Raw genomic sequence first — 20,461 nt, 5'->3', positions numbered from 1 at the left:
TATTTAAAAATTAATTTAGCGTCCAGGACTCGATTTTGTATAAAGGAAAACATACGTTATAAAATAGTTGCACCATCTTAAATTTATATGTCCTCAGAATGACTTGATAAAATCGAACATGCATAAAAAAAAATTACATCCAACCAAAGTAGGTGGTAAAGAGAGTGGGGGATAACTCAGTTGGTTAAAGTGATCCTGGGAACGATTCTCATCTCCATCCTTGTGGCTCATTCACCAAAAAAAAAAAAAAAAGTTGGTGGTATATGATTCTTGTCGAGGGCATCTTAACAATTCTCTGCCTTTTACGATAACAGAGGGCGGATTTTTCACAAGGAGGAAGAAATGACTCAGCCTTTTGAGTAAGATGTGTAGTAGATCTGATCATCTATAGCTCGGCCCGTTTGCCCGACCCACTCCCGGTCCGAAAAAGTACGAGTTTGGACAACCTCAAACACGTATTTTTAGACAAAAGCCCGAACCCAACCCGAAAAAGTCCGCATTAAAATTTATGGGTTTGGGCATGAGTTCATGTGTTAAAGCCCGGCCCCAACCGAATTTTGATCACCTCTAATGCGTAGTAAGATGGATTGTATAATAAGCCTAATAGCCTATGTCAAAGAGAAATGATAAGAAAATGCTTTTATTATTGGTGCACGCCTATAAAACTTTTACAAATAAAAGGCGCTAAATTTGAGTAACAAATTAAACAAGTGATGAAATACTTAAAGCAATGGCTTGAAACAATTAAGCCAAATCAATGGTTGATATATAATTAAAAACAACCGATCTTTGGAATAACAGAATCACTTTCTCCATGAGCGTTAATGCATTGAGTGTACGCCTTTTTTCCGGGCAATGCTGAAATGAGGTTAATTTTATCAACTTGTATGTTTTTGCAACCAAAATGTCGACTACAGTTAAACGTAATTGCTGCTTCTGTCGCCGATGTTCCGGCGATATTCGTATAATGAATGTTACTTATCTGAATTGCCGAGGTCTTCAAACAATTACAACGAAAAAACAAAAGATTAGTACTCTGTTTAGCACTAATTAAGCCGGGACTGAATATAATTATATAGCTTTTCCATTGTTACGAGCATGATAAGCCCCAAGTCTTAAGACTTGAATTGTGCTGACGTGACATGTGATTCATCAGTCTTAAGATCAGACACATAGAAATTGTAGCATTGAAGTAGACGAGTCTTATCAAAGTCTTAAATCGAGTCTTGAAAAACTAAAACTCAACTTAAGACTTGATATGTGAGTTAAATTAAATAGGTGTAATAAAATGACATTGCACATAAATTTACAAATCTTAAATGATTTAATTGATGAAGAGCTAAATTTCATTGAATCTTATGCTCCGTTCTTTTAGACTTATTTTGACTGAACTTATATTATCTGAACTTATCTGAACTTAACTTATTTGAACTTATCCGAACTTATTTTATCTGGAAAAAAACTTATTTTGTCTGAAATAAACTTATTTGTGTGTGAAAATGTCTGGAAAAACTTATTTTTGCTGAACTTATCTGAACATTAACTTAACTTATCTGAACTTATTTTGTCTGAAATAAGTCAAAATAAGTCGAAAAGAACTTGGCCTTAAAGGATCTTAACAATAATTTAATTATTTAATATTAATGAAATATTGACATGACAATTGAAGAAAATCGTAAGACCAGACCCATTAATCTTGCTTACGTACCTCATTTAATGTGCATGATCTGTTCGGGCAATAGTATTGGTCGATTAATATAGGGTATTGAGTATTAGTAATTGTGATATTCTCGTAGAAGATATTTCGAGCAAATCCACTCCCACCCTAAATTAAGATTAAATAAAACCGTCAATATATAAATAAGTTAGATAAATTTTAAGAAAATTAATTACAGCTTCATAATTTTATGTGTATAAATGTAATTACCTGCCATGTTTTAATTTTTATCGCACTTGATGCCCCTGTAATACTTGAGTTCCATACACGTACTTCTTCTATAGTATCATGTCCCAAGCTTCCAATGCTAATCAAACCATTTATATTATTATTATTCAACGTTTGCAAAATATGAAAAAGGGAAATTCTACACGGTGACGTCCTAGTTTGTACGTAATACTCCCTCCGTATTTTTTGTAAGAGTCGCATGTTGACTGACACAAGTATTAAGGAAACATAATTGAAGTTGATATAATAATGATGCAGTTAGGGTAGTTGACAATAACAAAAAAATATTAAAAAAAACAAGTTGGGTGCAATGTTTACCAAAAATGGATTATTTATGATTTAATTGGGGATCATAAGAACGTAAAAAATAATAAATAATTGGAGAATGGGGGTAAAGGTTACCAAAAATGAAATTATGACTCTTAAAAAAATACGGACGAAAGTAGTAATTGTGACTCCTAAAAAATTAGGGATGGAGTAAAAAACATAAGGATGTTGAGTTATTCATACGAACCTTATACCATGTCCAGGACCACATGAAAAATGAGATATGTTTATATGGTGAGCATGATTATTTATTGCGATACAATCATCACCTACAAGAGGGATTTGGTTAGTACAGAAATGGTGGAGAATAACTCATTAAGTTCTAGACCTGATCAAAAGGCGGGTCGGGTCAGGACATAAAATTCAGCCAGCGTGTCGGGTCGGGCCAAGATCCGGGTCGGTTTTTGTGCCCAAACCCCGCTAATTCGGGCCCAGAATGCCGGGCTTTCCGGGCCATGTTTTGGCCGGGAAAATTTTATAACTAAAAGTACGTGTAGTTTTACGTTGTCCAAAACCCGTAAAAATTTTAAATTTCGAGCCGGGTCGGGCACGTAAATCTGTCCTGTAAATTCTGCCCAACCCCGCCAAATTTCGGGTCAGGCTCATGCTGATCAAGTCTATTAAATTCCTAGTATAATCTTAAAATATTCGTATGAATATATACCTGTGCCAACGGCAGAATCATGAATGTAAACCCTAGTTGAACCAACAATGTCGATACCATCAGTGTTAGGGCTATGAACCGGGGCATGAATTTGAAGGTGGGATACTTCAACACCGTCACTGGCTACTAGTGAAATAAAATTTCCAGGACTGTTGATAAAATCTAAGTTGAGGAGTTTCATGTTGTTGCAACGATTGAATGTTACCGTCTGTTAATTATCACAAATCAACAACAATAGAAGATTTAGTCATATAATATACAAAACAACAAAGTTAAAGATGCGGAAATAATTTCCAATGTTAGATACGTATTACATAATACATTTCAGTAAACAAAACAACAAAATAGGCTAAAGACAAACATTAAAGGACAAAACAATAAAATTGTGTTTTTTAGGTGAAAATGGTATTTGTATGTGAAAAAATGGCGTTTGTTTTTTTAAAATGGTGTTAGTTTTTTGAAAAGTGGTGTTAGTTTTTGAAAAATGGCGTTTGTTTTTAGTGTTTCTCTTTTCCGTATTTTATCGTACTGTGGGCTGAGATGTATTTTGGAAAACATATCTGATATTGGCCTCTCCGTTCTCATTAAAGATCGCGAGTTATGTTTACTTACAGTAGGTCTTTGTGTACATCTAACGGTACCCTGTTAAATATAGACAAAGACATGTAAAAATTAGTAAGAAATTTATCAAATAATATTGCTGAATTTGGTGAATAAGCTCTTGATTAGTAAACTTACGGGTAAGCAAGTTTTCCACCAAACGGCACCGTTTCCATCAATTTTCCCCGTACCGGCACCGTCAACGGTGAGTCCGGCGACGTCTAAGAACTGTAGCCAATTATCTCGAGGGTAACCTCTAAATGCTGCAATGTTGTTAGGTGCAACAATTTGTCCCAATATCTGTAACAATCTCACCATAATTAAACTAGATTACAATGTAAATAACTTGCCATCATTACTTAATTAAATAGACATGTGTTTTAGGAGGCAGAATAAATAATAATTGTTTTGAATTGTAACAGTTATGTTTCTTCTCGAAATATCTGGTTTACAAATTTAATATCTTTGTAGATCACGTATGGCTGATTATTAATGATACTTTCTCTGTTCCACAAATATCGCACCATGTTGACCTTTACAGTATTCACGTTGTGTCTTTGACCATCTTTGTTAATATATATGTATGAAAATATGCAATCATGGAGGATCTTGTTATATTCATGTCGATATATAATTCGATATATTAAGAGTCAAAGTTGTGCGTTGAGAAGCGTAAAGTCAACATGGTGCAATATTTAAGGGGCGGAGAAAGTATTGTTCTTCGATCTAAAATTACAATTAGAGATCGTGTAGTATTACTTTGTGATTTTAAGGAACCGGTGTTAAATTGACATAAAAGAGTATCGTTTTTATCCATGTAAATTTTTGTACATCTCAACCATGCCAAAAATTAGTCATATACCTTAACGGAAATACTAGTGGACTTGCAAGGACCTTGAAATTTTACTGGCTTTAGCAAAAATGTCTTCCCATTTGGAATTATGAGTTCACTTTGCCCTAATCCTCCGCAAATCGATTGCCACGCTTTTGCAAAAGCCTGAAGATATCCCGAACAGTCATTTACCAAACATATACATAAATAAACGTCTCTAACATAAATGTTACTCCGTATTTTATTACAGAAATGGTAAGTTAATTGTTAGTTAATTAATTACCTTAGAATCATCGGTAGTTCCATCTCCAACGGCTCCGAAATCTATCACGCTAGACGACCTTTGTGCTTGAACATGAACTTCACCCCACCATATTAACATACTCAACATTGCAAGTAAAATCTTTGCACCCTACGAAAACATAAATTAATACATTTCGATAAGTAAACATTTTAATAATTAAGCCACAACAAAAATGACATAAACGATGTAATAATAGTTATAAATCACCATTTTGGACGTAACAATAATACTCGATCGATGAATCGACAATTTGTTGATTTTTACTTTGAATATCAAAAGCTTATATAGTGTGTTATGAACTATGATCACATCTAAGTATGGATATGATCCTAATCATTCACACCACGTAACTATACCAGTAAGTTATGAAATCAAATTGATAACCTATCATTCAGATTTGACCATCAGATAAAATAATTGTATTATTAGTTTAATAAAAAGGAAAGGAATCAACAAAAAATAAATTAATTAAAACATAATTGATTTCATTCTGTCACATGAGATAAATCGTCGAGACACCATTCCAAATAAAAAGATTAGTGACACCATGCACGTACTTGATTTCCTCCCTGTTTTAAGGTATAGAAACAAATAATCATTTTAGGCCCATTTTGATTTATTTCCTTTTCATGTATTTTTGGATTTTTGATAATATTTATTTCCTTTTCATTTATTTTTGTTTTGATAATATTTATTTCCTTGTCATATTATCATGGATGGATTGTTTTTTCTTACTAACTATGTTCACAAAGGTTTTCAAGCTTATGGTAGATTCACCCATTAATTACGTAAATGAATAAACTAATGTACAAATGAGTATACTTGTAATGTAAATGGGTATAGTTGTGATTACGTTTTGAGGGGAGACATGACGTTTACTAATAATGTACTTCCTCTGTTCTTATTTATATGACACAAATATTTAGTCACGTTTGTCAATGCACAATTTCGAACATTAATATCTATAATTATAATTATGGATCATAAAAAATTATAAAAAGTTGATATTTAAAAAATATTTATTGAGGCGAATCAAACAAGACCCCACACGACTATGTTTTTTCTTAAGTATAAATCACAAATTGAAATCAATCTGGTTTTGTTCCCACTAGACACATTGCGAAAAATATTTAATTAGCTACTGAGCTAATTAAAGGTTGCAATAGGAAAACCTTATCTCTTAGATGTATGTTGAAGATGGATCTCAAAAAGGCTTATGATTCAATTGAATGGAGTTTTCTTGAAAGTGTCTTGGTTGAATTGGGCTTTCCTACTGTTTTCATATCTTGGATTATGGAATGTGTTACTTCACTTCCGTTTCCTATTTTGTGCTTATAAATGGTAAACCTTGTCCTCCTTTCAAGGCTAAGAAAGGTTTGAGACAATTAAGGAGATCCTCTCTCCCCATTTCTCTTTGCCTTGGGGACAGAGTATATGCCAAAATTCCGATTTCAACTTTCACCCTCGTTGTGAGAGATTGAAGATCACTCATCTCATGTTTGTAGATGATTTACTCATGTTCTGTTAAACTGATGATGAATGCTTTTCTCAAATTTTCATATGCGTCCGGTTTGGAAGCTAATCTTGATAAAAAGTAGCATCTACATGTGTCATGTGTGGGGTTTCTTCTGATGTTGGTGATTCAATTCTATTAGACATGTTACTGGTATGTAGAAGGGAGAACTACCCTTAAGGTACCTTGGAGTGCCCCTAGCTTCTAAAAAGCTCAACTTCAGCCAATGTAAGCCTTTGATAGATAAAATGGTTGCTAAGGTGAGATCTTGGTCTGCTAAATTGCTCTCATACGCTGGAAGAAACACAAGAAAAGTATTCGTAGTTGCACAGCTTTGTAACACAAGAAACACAATACAGAAATGCAGAAAACCAAACTTTGAGCCTTGAAATTCAACCTTTATTATTGATTGATTAAGAGAATACTTTTATTATTGTTGCGCGCCTTACAAATCAAATACGCTTTTAGTCACAAATTAAGCAATTATTGAACTAGCTAATTAATAGCTTTTTCCAATGTCATAAGGAAAAAGGATTAAGCAAATGGCTTCAACCGTTAAAAACAATTAATCTTAGGAATAGTAGAATCACTTTGTCCATGAGCGTTAATGCATTCACTATATATCTGTTTTCCGATTACGGCTCAAGTGAGGTTAATTTGATCAGCTTCAATGTTTTTGCACCCAAAATGTTGACTACAGTTAAACGTAATTGCTGCTTCTGTCGCCGATGTTCCGACGATATTCGTCTAATGAACATTGCTTATCTGAACTGCCGATGTCTTCGATCAATTGATTTCATCACCAAACAACATCAAAAATAAAATAAAAGATTAGTACGCACTACGGAGTATATATAACAAGAAATTAGTGAACGTAGTAGGGCAGGAATGAATATCTCTATTTTATAAAGGAACGTCTGAGGTGGCTTTAAAAAAGGTACTACCTCCATTTCATAAAATTATTTACAGTTATTATTTGCACGGACTCCAATGCAATATTAAACTACTAATATATCCAATTTCGTACTGAAAAAATTATAAAAAAATTTATATTCTAAAAATACATGTCGAAACCAATCTAACAAGATCTTACATGTAACGTTTTGATGCATGTAATAGTGGGAATTTACGGTCAAATTTTCATATTTTGGACACATATTTCATAGCGTAAAGTTTTCAGAAACGGGGAAAATATATAATTTTCCATTTTAACCTTTATTAAAATCAGAAACTTAAATAGAAACAAATTAAACTAAATAAGTTTTACAACATACTCTAGAAGAGAGTAAGTTTAAAAGATATTTAGCAAAATCATCAAATATTAAAATTAGGAAAAGTATCAATAAAAAAAAGCAAAAAATTATTATTGTGTATGTATTTTTAAATTACAACTTTACAAGTGGGTATAGCATGTATAAAAAACTGTAATGATATAGCTTATCCATAGCGTACGTACCTCATTTAAAGTGCATGATCTGTTAGGACAATAGTATTGGTCGATTAATAGGTAAGAAGCATTAGTAATTGTGATATTCTCGTAGAATATATTTCTAGCAAATCCACTCCCACCCTAAATTAAGATCAAATCAAAATGTCAATATATAAATACTAATAATGTTGACTTGAGATTGACTCGAATGAGAAATGAAAAGAACCAACAAGAATCTACCACGTGACATTTCCTAGAGGTGTGGCAAGATCTTGTTGGCTTTTCTCATTTCTCATTCTGTGCAAATTTCACTGCACTATGTACGGAGTATTAGAGGAAGTATATTCTCATGTCAGATATGTTTTTACAAAAATATATCAACCAACAAAACGACAAAATAGGCTAAAGGCAAATACTAAATGACAAAATCATTTTTTATGAAAAATGGCATTTGTTTTAATGCTTGTCTTATCCCTATTTCGTCGTTTTGTGGAGTGAGATGTATTTGCTAAATATATCTCTGAGATGGGTCTCTCCAACCTATGTATTATGTGTATTTTTACCTGCCATGTTTTAATTCTTATCCCAGTCATTGCCCCTATGATATTTGAGTTCCATACGCGCACTTCCTCTACGGTATCATCTCCCAAGCTTCCAATGCTAATTTATACGGAGTATTCAACACGAGCATAAGGAAAATTCTTGTAAAAAATTGTCTGACAATAAATCTATTATATCCTCTTGGCCAAAATATTTGATTGGACCATCTTCATAAGAACTAGAATGAAAAAAAGAAGTGTCGCATGTAGAAGACATAGAACTATACAAGTGCCGAGTGATTGAGAATTTGAGACGAACCTTATACCATGTCCAGGACCGCATGAAAATTGTGATATGTTTACATGGTGAGCACGGTCACTTATAGCGATACAATCATCACCTAAAACAACAGGAATTTGGTTAATTTAGAAAAATGAAATCTTAATTAAGTTCCTACTTATTAACGACTAATCAGTGTACATTGAGATTCTTTTTATTATTATTATTATTTAAACCAGGCAAATTACGTTTATTTATAATATTTTCACTTTTATCAAAATTCTGATATTGGGAAAATGAGAAAATTTTAATTTTTCCAATGGAAAAGTGTGAAATGACCCAATGAATTTAATTGGTTAAAATAATCATTGGACACAAATTTTGATAGAATATTAAAGCATTTATGTGATAATATAAAATGAAATATAAAGAACATTGTGAAACACCCAAAAAGGAAAACGTAAAGAACAAAAAGAAACGGAGAAAATAGTATAATCTCGAAATATTCGTAAAATAGATATACCAGTGCCGATGGCAGAATCATGGATGAAAACCCTAGTTGAACCATGAATGTCGATACCATCAGTGTTAGGGCTATCAGCCGGGGCATGAATTTGGAGGTGGGATACTTCAACAACATCACTTGCTCTAAGCATAATAAAATTTCTAGGACTGTTTGTTAAATTTAAGTTGAGGAGTTTCAGGTTATTGCAATGCTTGAATGTTACCATCTGTTTATCGATCACCATATCGACAACAAGTCAACAATAATGTAAAAATTTATCATAATTTTTACGTTACTATTTGCATGAATATTTTTTTTTAAATGAGATAGAGTGTGTAAAATGATGGGTGTGTATAATAAAATATGAATAAAATAAGAGAGATAGTACATGTTAAAAGGTGGACGGTGCAGTGTAAGGAAAAATAATAATAAAGTAAGAAAAAATGAATGGAAAGATGTAGGGTAAGGTGGTAAGATGGTACATTTTCATGTCCAAAGTAGTACAATTTGTACAAAGCACAATGTAAAGAACATGTAAACTTGATAATTTTGAGTCTGACCTGGTCCGGAAAATAGCGGGTTTTTGGTCGCATTTTAGGTCTCATTTCCGAGACCATCCAGACCCAACCCGATTTAACTTTTTTGGTGAGTTTTGTGTAGCTCAAAAATGGAATTTATAAAGTTGGTCTGACCTGAATATGACCCCAAAAGCCTCCTATTTTTTTGGCCCAAAATAGCGGATTTTGGGCATAAAAATCAGCCCAAAGTTTGATCCGGCTTGACATAATGGGCAAAAAAATTTAGCCTACCTTTTAATCATGTATAATAAATTAAACGGTAAAAATCATTATGAAATGGAGGTAGTATTACAATAACACGATTTACTTACGGTAGGTCTTGGTGGACATTTATCGCCCTGTTAAATAATAAGAAAGTGATTAAATAATCCTAAATTTTCATGGATATAATTAAAGATGGGTAATGGTGAATAATTAAACTCTTCGGATATTTCATGAAATACCCCCGAGTTTTGCCTTAATTCACCAAATGCACATCAAGTTTCAATAATTCACCAAATACCCCTCACAAATGACTTAATACCCCAAATACCCCTCTATGACGTCATCATCCTCATAATCGACCAATTACGATCTAATTACTCACCTAATCCCTCATTAACCCCCTAATCCTTAATTACCCACCCATTAACCCATTAACCCACCCATTTCTTTTTCTTTTCTCACTCCCCTTCCTTCTTCCATTAACCCACCACCCACCTCAATTGATTCGGTCACCCTTGTTCCTCATTCCCTTTCCTCCATGGAAGCCCCCTGCTACTGCCTCCAGCACCCCGCCATCTCCTTCGTCCTCGTCGAACTCAATGCCCAGGAACCCTAGAAACCACCATAACTCAGGGACCACAAAATCAAGATTCTACTCAAACTCTCTCCCTTTTTCTGGACCATTCGATCACCACCACCAATTTACCAAACCCACCTTGCACCGCCATTTTTGGCTGGAAAACGAGAAGGAAGCAACTAGAATTTTTGGCTGAAAATTATTCGATTAAGACGAATTTTTGGCTAGAATTAACTAATTGAAAAAGTGTGAATTGAATGAAAATTTGATTTGTGTGATATAGGGAGATGAAAAGTGCGAATCCATCCAAAAAAAATTGGAGATGAAAACCTAAATAATGCAAAGAAATCAATAATGGAAAAAGATGGGTTTATTTTGAAGAAAGATAGTGGATCTGGAGGAGGATGATAATTGGGTTTAGAGTTGTTCTTGGATGTCGATTGATGAGATTTGACGCATCATTTGCTTTGAAGAATTGGAATTTGCAAAGGAAATAAAAATGGTGATGATGAGTGGTGTTGGTGTTGTCGGGGGAGGAGATCAGATGGTGGTGATGAGTGGCGGCGGTGGTGGTAATGTAGGGAGGGAGGGCGTGAGGGAGGAGGAAAAGGCGAGGGGCTTCAATGGTAAATGGGGGCGAGGTGGTGGCGGCGGTGATGGGTCGAGGAGGGAGAAAACGGGTGCGATGTGGTGGCGGAAGAAGGGAGAGGAAGAAGGGTTGGTGGCGGAAGGAGTGAGAGGAAGAAGATGGGTTAATTAGGAAAAAATGGGTTAATTAGGAAAAATGTGTAAATGGGTGGGTTAATTAGATGATAATTGAGTTAATTAAGGATGATGACGTCATGGAGGGGTATTTGGGATATTAAGTCATTTGTGAGGGGTATTTGGTGAATTATTGGAACTTGATGGGCATTTGGTGAATTAAGGCAAAACTCGGGGTATTTATATCCGTAAACTCTTTATTAGTAACTTACTGGTAAACAAGTTTTCCACCAAACATCGCCGTTACCGTCAATATTCCCAGTACCAGCACCATCAACGGTAAGTCCGTCGACGCTTAAGAACTGTAGCCAATTATCTCGAGAGTAACCACTAAATGCTGCAATGTTGTTAGGTGCCACAATTTGTCCCAATATCTGTAACAATCTCACCATAATTAAACCAGATTAAGATGCAATTAAGGCCTTGTTTTGTTCACCTTATTTTCACTTATTTAACGAAAAATAAGTTCAGATAAGTTTAGATAAGATAAGTTCAGTAAAAATAAGGGTTGATCAAGTATAATTTATGACTAAAATAAATTTTGATAAGTTCTAACAAGTTCAGATATCAGTTAAATTCAGATAAGTTCATGAAAAATGAATGAAAATCAGGTGAATAGAACGCACACTAACTTGAGAAATTTCAAAACAATAACCTTGATTGGCATATTAAGTGGCATTCTCGTAATTATAACGAACAAATATACAATCTAAAAGTGGCAATATACAATCTATTTGATACTTTTAAAAAATAAAAATATAAAAAAATAAAAATTAATATAAAAAGAGATTGTATATTTAAATACTTAGATTGTATACAGAGTATTTTGATAATTTATTTAGGAAAATAACTCTTGATATGTTATGCTTGCCAATCATGGAGATTGGCTGGGCGGAACTCCGTATAAATTAGTCATACCTTAACGGAGATGTTTGTGGACTTGCAAGGACCTTGAAATGTTATTGGCTTTAGCAAAAATGTCTTCCCATTTGGAATTATGAGTTCACTTTGCCCTGATCCTCCGCATATCGATTGCCACGCTTTTGCAAAAGTCTGAAGATTTTCCGAACAGTCATTTACCGAACATATACTGATTATAGAAAGAAGCGACTCTAACATAAATGTTATTTTAGCACGGAAGTAGTAATTAAGTACGTTGTTAGTTAATTAATTACATTAGAATCATCGGTAATTCCATCTCCAACAGCTCCGAAATCAATCACGCTACTAGATGAACTTTGTGCTTGAACATGAAGTTCACCCCACCAAATTAACATACTCAACATTGCAAGTAAAATCTTTGCACCCTACGAAAACATAGACCCATAAAGTAAACATTAAGAATTAAGTCACGAGAAAATGACATAAACGATGTAATAGTTATTATAAATCACCATTTTGGACGTGAAGTATAACAACAATAATACTCGATCGATGAATCAATTATTTGTTGATTTTTACTTCGAAAATAAAAGGCTTATATATTGTGTTATGAACTACTATGATCACATCCAAGTGTGGATGTATCATATATGATCCTAATCACTCACACCACGTAACCGTACCAGTTAATTATGAAATCAAATTGATAACCTATCATTAAGATTTTAAACCATAAAGGAAAATAATTGCATTATTGGTTTAATAAAAAGGAAAGAAATTGAAAACAAAAAGATAATAAAAAAAATTGAAATATGAGACAAATCGTTGAGACACCTTGCCAAATGAAAGATTAGTGACACTATGCACGTACTTGATTCCTCTTTGTTAAGTAAAATCATTGGGTTGATGATAAAGGTCGCAAGTAAAATATTTGGGTTGATGATAAAGGTCGCAAGTAAACTTAAATCATTGGGTTTATGAATATGAATATGAATATGATCATGATCATTCAGACCACCACTACAAGAAACAGTAGCAACCAGGGCGATTTTTTTGTAAAAGGAAAGGCAACCATAAAATCGTCCTTGTAAAACAATTCAAACAGGGCCACCATACGTTGTCGTTATTGATTTAAAACAAAAAGGGCGAAACGTTCCTTTGTCCCCCTTGACAATAACAGAAAGGGCGAATTACAAATTTCGCTCTCTTTGATGATGATAGAAAGGCGACCTTTAAAATTCGCCCTCTTTGATCAATTTTTTTTTAAAAAAAAACAAAAGAACCCTCCTAAACTTCAGACAAAACTCTTTCCAAACTTCGCTTCAATTTTGCTTCGTAAGGATCCCAAAATGAAGGAACACAAATTTGATTTTCCAAGCTTCAGCTTTCTCTCTCCCTAAATCTTCAATTTAGAAGCTCATTTTCTCCCCTAAATCTCTAATTTAGCTTTCTCTCTCCCTCTCCATCTTCAATTTCGCTGGTTATAAGCCCTAATTTTATGCGTTTTGGTTCGCTTGAAATCCGGTTGTGTTCGCCTGAAATTTTGTCCAATAGCACATATTTGCATATCTGAAGTTCCCCTGATGTTCGTCTGGTATCGTATTTGCTTAACTCCTTCTTCTCTTTGCGTTTTCTTAACAGGGGTAAATCATCTATCATCTATCAAATTACTTATTAGAGGAAAATTTATATTTTCATAAATGTTTTCTCCCCTCAGATTTTCTTGCCTGTAAATCTTTCCTGGGATCGCTGGTTTGAGGGACCAGATGCTGGATATTCTGATGTTTGCAGATGCCTGATGTTCTGATATTCAAAGGGTTGCAGATGCTGGATATTGATGCTGGATATTCTGATCGCTGGTTTATATCTTCATAAATATTCTCTTTATCCAGTAATTGCAAGGTTTGTGTGCATTGTAATACAGACATATCTTGTCATCAGATTTTCTTGTGTAAAAGTTTACAGAAATTATAAAAGACCACCAGAATCTTTATCAGTTGGTATTATTTGACATTTGTTGTTTTTATCAACTATATTAACCTCACTACATGATTCGGATTTGTCCTGTAAAATGTAGCTTCCCTGTTACTGGTTGCCCCCATCAGATTTCTTTTTTTAAAAATAAAAAGTTTAACAAGAAGGGCGACTAAAGCTATTCGCCACGGTTGGTTTTGAACAAACAGGGAAAACAAATTCGCCCTTGTAAAGATACTTTAGAGGGCAAAAAGTTATGTAATAGGGCGAGATAAGTGTTGATTTCCTTGATTTCAACCAAAGAAGGCGAAATCCATTTGCCCTATTTGGTATTGATCAAAGAGGGCGAAATTAACATGTTGCCCTGGGAAGCTAATAGGACGGATGTAACAGGGCGCGCTAAGGGCGATTTTTAAGGCGCCCTTAAAGGTTAGGAGGGCGACATTTTGATCAAACAGGGCGAAAAAATTCGCCCTCTTTGGTCCTGTTTGTTGTAGTGCACGTAACCATACCAGTTAGTTATGAAATCAAAATGATAACCTATGATTGTATTATAGGTTTCATATTTTCATGAGACAAAATCATCGAGACACCTTTCCTAATAAAAATATCAATGATAGCAAACAACCCTTCATTATATACTTCTAAATGAAAGATACTTCGTTTTACGGAGTAATAATATTTTCGGCAACTTTTGTGTAAGAACGCTTTATCGAAAAAATCACTTTGACTGCTTAACTCATTGGTTCCATTGGTTAACTAGTTATTTCTAGTGATTAACTAATTAGTTCCAGTGGTTAAGTAATTAATTTCAATTCTTAACTAATTAGGTCCAGTGCCTCTTTTTTTTTTGCTAAGCAAGAGAGAATAATATTAATTGGATCAACAATTACAACTTAAGCCAACTCCAAGTTATACAAACCAACTAGGTTGGAGTCTATGCCCTTGAAATTAGCAAAAACAAAGCTAAAACAAGCTCTAAAAACACAACCAGAATGCCTAAAAGGCTATTACAAATTTGCGAACCAGTCACTATCCCTCTTGCTTACATGTTTTGGCAAAACTACCTGAATTTTGCTCTTGACCATTTGCTTCAAATCCTTCATACTCTGACTGACAGTGGGAATGGTACTATCCCAAAAGCTAGTGTTTCTACATTTCCAGATCAGATAGACAGCAGCACCAACAGCTGCAAAATAAACCTGCTTCCTGAACCTTGAAGCTCTACTTTGTCCAGCTTTCCTGAGTAACTGAACCAAATTGCCATGAATAGAGAAGCCTATCCACTGGTGAACTGCTATAATAATTTACCTACTATACTGGCACTGAAAGAATAAATGCTGATGAGTCTCATCATCCAGGCCACAAATCAAACAACTAGCAGATTGACTAATGCCTATCTTTGCTAGTTTTTCTGTAGTCTGAAGCTTGGATTGAACAGCCAACCAGCAAATGAATCTATGTTTTGGAACATTCATCCTATTCCACACCATTTTATCCCAATGCACCCTTGGCTTATCCCCTACAAGTTTCTCATACACTTGTTTCACTGAATACTGAGGCATGTTTTCAAACTCTGCAAGAGTAAAAAACTGTTTTAGTTTCTCCTTTGTATTACAAACTTGTTTTCAGTACCAGCTAGCAGTAGAGCCAGACTGATACTCCCACCAATCCCCATCCTTTAAGTAGACTGAATTAATCCACCTAATCCACACATTATCCTGCTTCTTGACTAAAGCCCATACATATTTTCCCATAAAGGCTATATTCCAAGTCTGAACATCTCTAAACCCCAGACCTCCAGTTTGCTTGTCACTACAGACTTTATCCCAAGCTATCTTGCTTGGTTTATGACTGAAAGCATGGCCACTCCATAGAAAGGCTCTGCAGATCTTCACTATATCTTGTAGAACACTTTTTGGAAGCACATATATTTGAGCCCAATACATATGCAAACTTAGCAAAACTGAATTAACAAGCTGCATTCTTGCTGTATAGGATAAGTTCCTAGAACTCCAAACTTTGATCCTGGTTATCATCTTATCCACCAGATGAGCACACTGAGCCACATAAATCTTCTTAGAGCATATAGGAATACCCAAGTATTTAAAAGGCAGCATACTTCTAGAAAATCCAGAAACATCCACTACCCTCTGAATATCAGATTCCTGCATACCATGACAGTAGATAGAAGATTTTTGTTGATTTGCCTTTAAGCCAGAAGAATTAGAAAACAACTTGAAAGCTTGAAGCAATAAGTAAATAGAATAATAATCTCCCTTGCTACAGATAATCAGATCATCAGCAAAACATAAGTGAGTAAGACCAATCCCTTTACACCTTGGATGAAATTGAAACTGAGGCATAGAGCTCACTCTATTCAGAATTCTAGACAAATATTCCATGCAAATGACAAACAGCAGAGGAGAGATAGGGACTCCTTGCCTCAATCCTCTCTTGGACTTAAAGAAACCATGCATAGAACCATTCAGCATCAAAGAAAACATGGGAGTAGACACACATTGCATAACCATATCAACAAATTGCTTAGGGAAATCCAACAATTCCAGCATCTCCTGTAAGAAATGCCAATCAACAGTATCATAGGCTTTTTGAAGATCAATCTTCATAAGACAGCTAGGCTTAACCCCTTTCCTCCCATAATGCCTGACTAAATCTTAAACAACCATAATATTATGAACTATGTATCTCTCATGAACAAAGCCTCCTTGATTTTCCAAAATGAGATCAGGAAGAACTTGTCTTAATCTCCCACACAAGACTTTTGTTATGCACTTATAGATGGTATTGCAGCAAGAGATTGGCTTGAACTCACTCACATCTTTTGGACATTTAGTCTTAGGGATGAGAGTAATCACAGTGTGGTTCACCTCCTTTAAGATTTTTCCTTGCTGTAACATATCAAGTATGGCTGCAATGACTTCATCCCCAACAATATGCCAAGCATCTTTATAAAAATAAGAACCAAAGCCATCTGGACCAGGAGCTTTAATACCTGGAATAGAGAAAAGAGCCTTCTTAACTTCATCTGCTGTATAGGGAGAATTGAGAATAGCTTTATGATGATCCATACAAACTGGCCCCTGCTGAACCACCTCCCTGTTTACTGGTGTTCTATTATCAGAAGTACTACCTAGGAGCACTTTATAATAATCCAAGAAAGCTTGGGACACCCCATCAGATGTATCTTTCCATTCTCCTTTCATATCATAGATGCTATAAACTTGGTTTTGCACCTTCCTGTTCTTGATACTCTGGTGAAAAAGGGAAGTATTCTCATCCCCATCTTTAAGCCAAGACAATTTTTCTTTCTGACTGAGGAAAGCCAAATAAGCTTTATGTTTCTCCTTATAATCCTGAATTGCAATCAACTCTGCATCTGCAAAACTTTGATCAGATGGATTATTATGCATTGCAGTTTATGCACTCACCATAGTCTGATAAGCTCTCAAATCTGCAGCATGAATATCTGTAAAACCTACTTTATTCAACTCTTTAAGAGCCAGTTTAACTCTTTTCAGCTTATTAATCAAAATGAACATTTTAGTGCCAAGAATCCGTGTGTTCCAAGCCTGCTGGACAGTATCAGAAAACACAGTTGAAGGCTTCCACATAGTAAAGTATTTAAATGGTTTCTTCCCTCCATCATCTCTGGGATACACAGAAAGAAGTCCAGGAGAATGATCAAAATGACCTTCTGGCATAAAGCACACTTCAGCAACTAGAAAGCAAGATTGCCAAGCATGATTAGCCATAAATCTATCAATTTTTGAAAAAACCCTGTTATTTCCTTTTTGCTTGTTGTACCAGGTAAAAAGATTACCCACACACTTAATATCCTCCATACCACAAGCATGCATACAATTGCTCACATCCACAATATCTCTATGTCTGACAGGAGCTCCAATTCTCTCATCTAATGCCATAACACAGTTGAAATCCCCACACACAATCCAGGGATCTTGAGTATTAAGCAACAACAAATCCCTCCATAGATTTTGTCTCATACCAGCATCATTATAAGCATAAACAAAAGTGCAATAAAAGGGCTTCCTACCACTTACAGGAGTAACATGGCAGTGAACAAACTGACTGGATGCAACCACAATGTTAACTGTGAAGCAACCAGCCTTCCAGGCTACAACAATCCTACCAACAGAGTGATAGCTAGAGTTGCTAGTAAAACACCAATTTACAAATACTTTCTGGTAAAGCTTCCCTAGATTATAGATCTTCACCTTATGTTCCAGGAGTCCCACCAAACCCACTGCATACTTCTGAATGAAGTGATTAACCTCATTCTATTTCTGTATTGAGTTTAGACCCCTGACATTCCAAGCTAACACTCTATCCATTAGAGTTGGAAGAGTTCCCTCCTCCAGGCATCACTATCCTTTGTTCATCCCCTTGATACTGTCCTCCTACCAATTCTTCATTATCAAGTAATGAAGCCTCCAACACCTGAAAAACACTAGAAGTTCTAACTGGAGTTTCTATACCAACTCTCACCCTGATTGGTCTCAAAGATCTCTGAAAACCTTCTTGATCCACAATAGGACTAACCACATGTTCACCCTGTACAGTTGGTTGAACTGGAACTGATACAGGTGGTGGAGCTTTCCTAACCCAAATCTTCTTCTGACCCTGTCTGCATTCAGTCTGTAGGTGACCAAACATCTTGCATTTAGTGCACATTGTTGGCCTCCATTCATAAAATATGGCAACTCTCACCATAATACCATTCTCATCTCTGAAAGAGATAAAATCAGGTAATTCTTGAGACAATGGCACATCCACCATGACTCTAGCAAACTGAAGTTTATCTCTACAGATTGTGGCGTGATCCCTCCTTAGTGGCTTGCTTAACTGTGCCACAATCTTAAACAATGCCTTTTCCCCCCAATATTTGAAGTTTAACTTCAATTGCACCCAAATTGGCACAGATTGAAGCTCTGGTGTATCCATGTTCATATCAGAGTTCCAAGGTTTCAGAATAAGGGGTTTGCTATCAAAGAAATAGTGTCCTTTCAACACCTTATCTCTCGAGTCCATAGTAAGAAATCTCACCAGGAAAACCCCCTTTCTCACCATGACAACCTTGTCAACATTCAACTGTTTCCATATCCTTCGAATGAAACCCTCCATGACATTTATAGGAGGATTAGCCCCCACAATGTAGCACACCACATCTGAACTCCAAAAATCAATCTCCTCTTGAATATCATCAAAATCGATTTCAAAAGGGTTACTCTCATCACTGTGAATTTCACTAACATCAATATTATCAGAAACAGTCTGTTATGGATTCAATTTCATAGGTATTTCAACATTATTATCAATAATAGGTGCATTATCAGTAGCAGCAGCTTCATCAAATTGATGCAATATAGGAATTGAAATCGTACCCACTTCCATATTAGATCGAGCAGTATCTTGGTTCATCTGATTTGCTGAGCCATGAATCACCTCCATAAACTCATTAAACGAATGCCTCGCTTCTGATCGAGTTTGAAGATGTTGCAATCCTGATTTTGGCGTGAAAATTTCATTTTCGAGCCCAAAATCCAGTGCTTCTACCCCCATAACCTCCTCAATACTGCGTGTTTTCAAAGCTTGTGAATCCGATGATGGTCCTCGAGGTTTGCCTTTTTCATTTCCATGCTTGCTGCTTTGAGATTTCGAGCCAGATTTCCTTGCCATGGCTACGGTGCACGTTAAGCTAACATGCACCGAGAGAAAACTTAGGGAGAAAGTCTCTCAGCCTTTTTTTACTGTCTATATAATTAGGTCCAGTGCTTAACTAACTGATTACATTGTTTAACTAGACATCAATGTGATCTTTGCGTAAGACCGCCTTATATAAACTTTTATATAGTATTTTTGTGATATATCCTCGATCTATTCGTACTATTGCTAATGATTTTCAGCCACACCCATCTTTGAGCCTTAATTAATACTTGTAATTAACACTAATCACTTTTTTGTGACCAAATAAAACGAAGTTAATGGAAGAGCAATCACTTTCTTTCATAATCACTACCATTGTTTATCTCCACTGTCGATGGACCTTTTCCACAAATAATGGAAAGTTGGAATTTGGGGGCGCTTTATTACATAAGCCGCCCTATTCAAAGTATTAATGAGATACCAATTGCTTGGATGATTTTGTAAGCTTTAACATAATTTGATTGCCAAACAATATAATTAGTGCATTAACATTTGGGTACCAACAAAACCTAAATTCTAATTCATATCAAAATGTTAAGAAATTTCAGAAACGGAGATAGTATATATATGTATCACTACAAAATTATGTATTATTAATTAGAGACGGATTTTTAGACGGATACCATAAACATCTCAAACTTGAGATAGATTACTAAAATTTCACAAATTCTTATTTACAAGAGGTGTACAATAAATATTGTGCACCAAAGTAAAAGTTAACTCAAAATGCTTAAAAGTTAAGCTTATATATGTAAAAGTTATCTACTTTTTAGTGATAAAATTTTTCATTTTAATAAA

At 34.9% G+C, this 20,461-nt stretch overlaps 2 protein-coding genes across 2 annotated transcripts; both read right to left on the bottom strand.

Moving 5' to 3' along the window:
- Nucleotides 1-46: 46 nt before the first annotated feature.
- Nucleotides 47-15,480, bottom strand: LOC110779520 (uncharacterized). The gene is made up of 17 exons (XM_056842624.1): nt 15,227-15,480; nt 14,983-15,157; nt 12,235-12,366; nt 11,978-12,112; nt 11,272-11,433; nt 8,957-9,164; nt 8,473-8,554; nt 8,178-8,274; nt 4,652-4,780; nt 4,399-4,533; nt 3,675-3,836; nt 3,549-3,578; nt 2,937-3,144; nt 2,460-2,541; nt 1,928-2,024; nt 1,709-1,825; nt 47-997 (listed from the first exon to the last, which is right to left on the bottom strand). Exons 1-17 carry the CDS (start codon nt 15,478-15,480, stop codon nt 773-775), a joined length of 2,430 nt encoding a protein of 809 aa, XP_056698602.1. The 3' UTR covers nt 47-772.
- A 1,875-nt stretch (nt 15,481-17,355) lies between these two features.
- On the bottom strand, nt 17,356-19,636 carry LOC110779521 (uncharacterized). The gene is made up of 3 exons (XM_056842623.1): nt 19,346-19,636; nt 18,326-19,231; nt 17,356-18,213 (listed from the first exon to the last, which is right to left on the bottom strand). The coding sequence occupies exons 1-3, from the start codon at nt 19,634-19,636 to the stop codon at nt 17,356-17,358; spliced, it is 2,055 nt and encodes a 684-aa protein (XP_056698601.1).
- Between the last annotated feature and the right edge of the window lie 825 nt (nt 19,637-20,461).

The sequence above is a fragment of the Spinacia oleracea genome, chromosome 4, assembly GCF_020520425.1.
Source record: "Spinacia oleracea cultivar Varoflay chromosome 4, BTI_SOV_V1, whole genome shotgun sequence".
NCBI lineage: Eukaryota > Viridiplantae > Streptophyta > Magnoliopsida > Caryophyllales > Amaranthaceae > Spinacia > Spinacia oleracea.
Note: the sequence above shows the minus strand (reverse complement) of the source record. Positions and strands in the feature narration are given on the sequence as shown.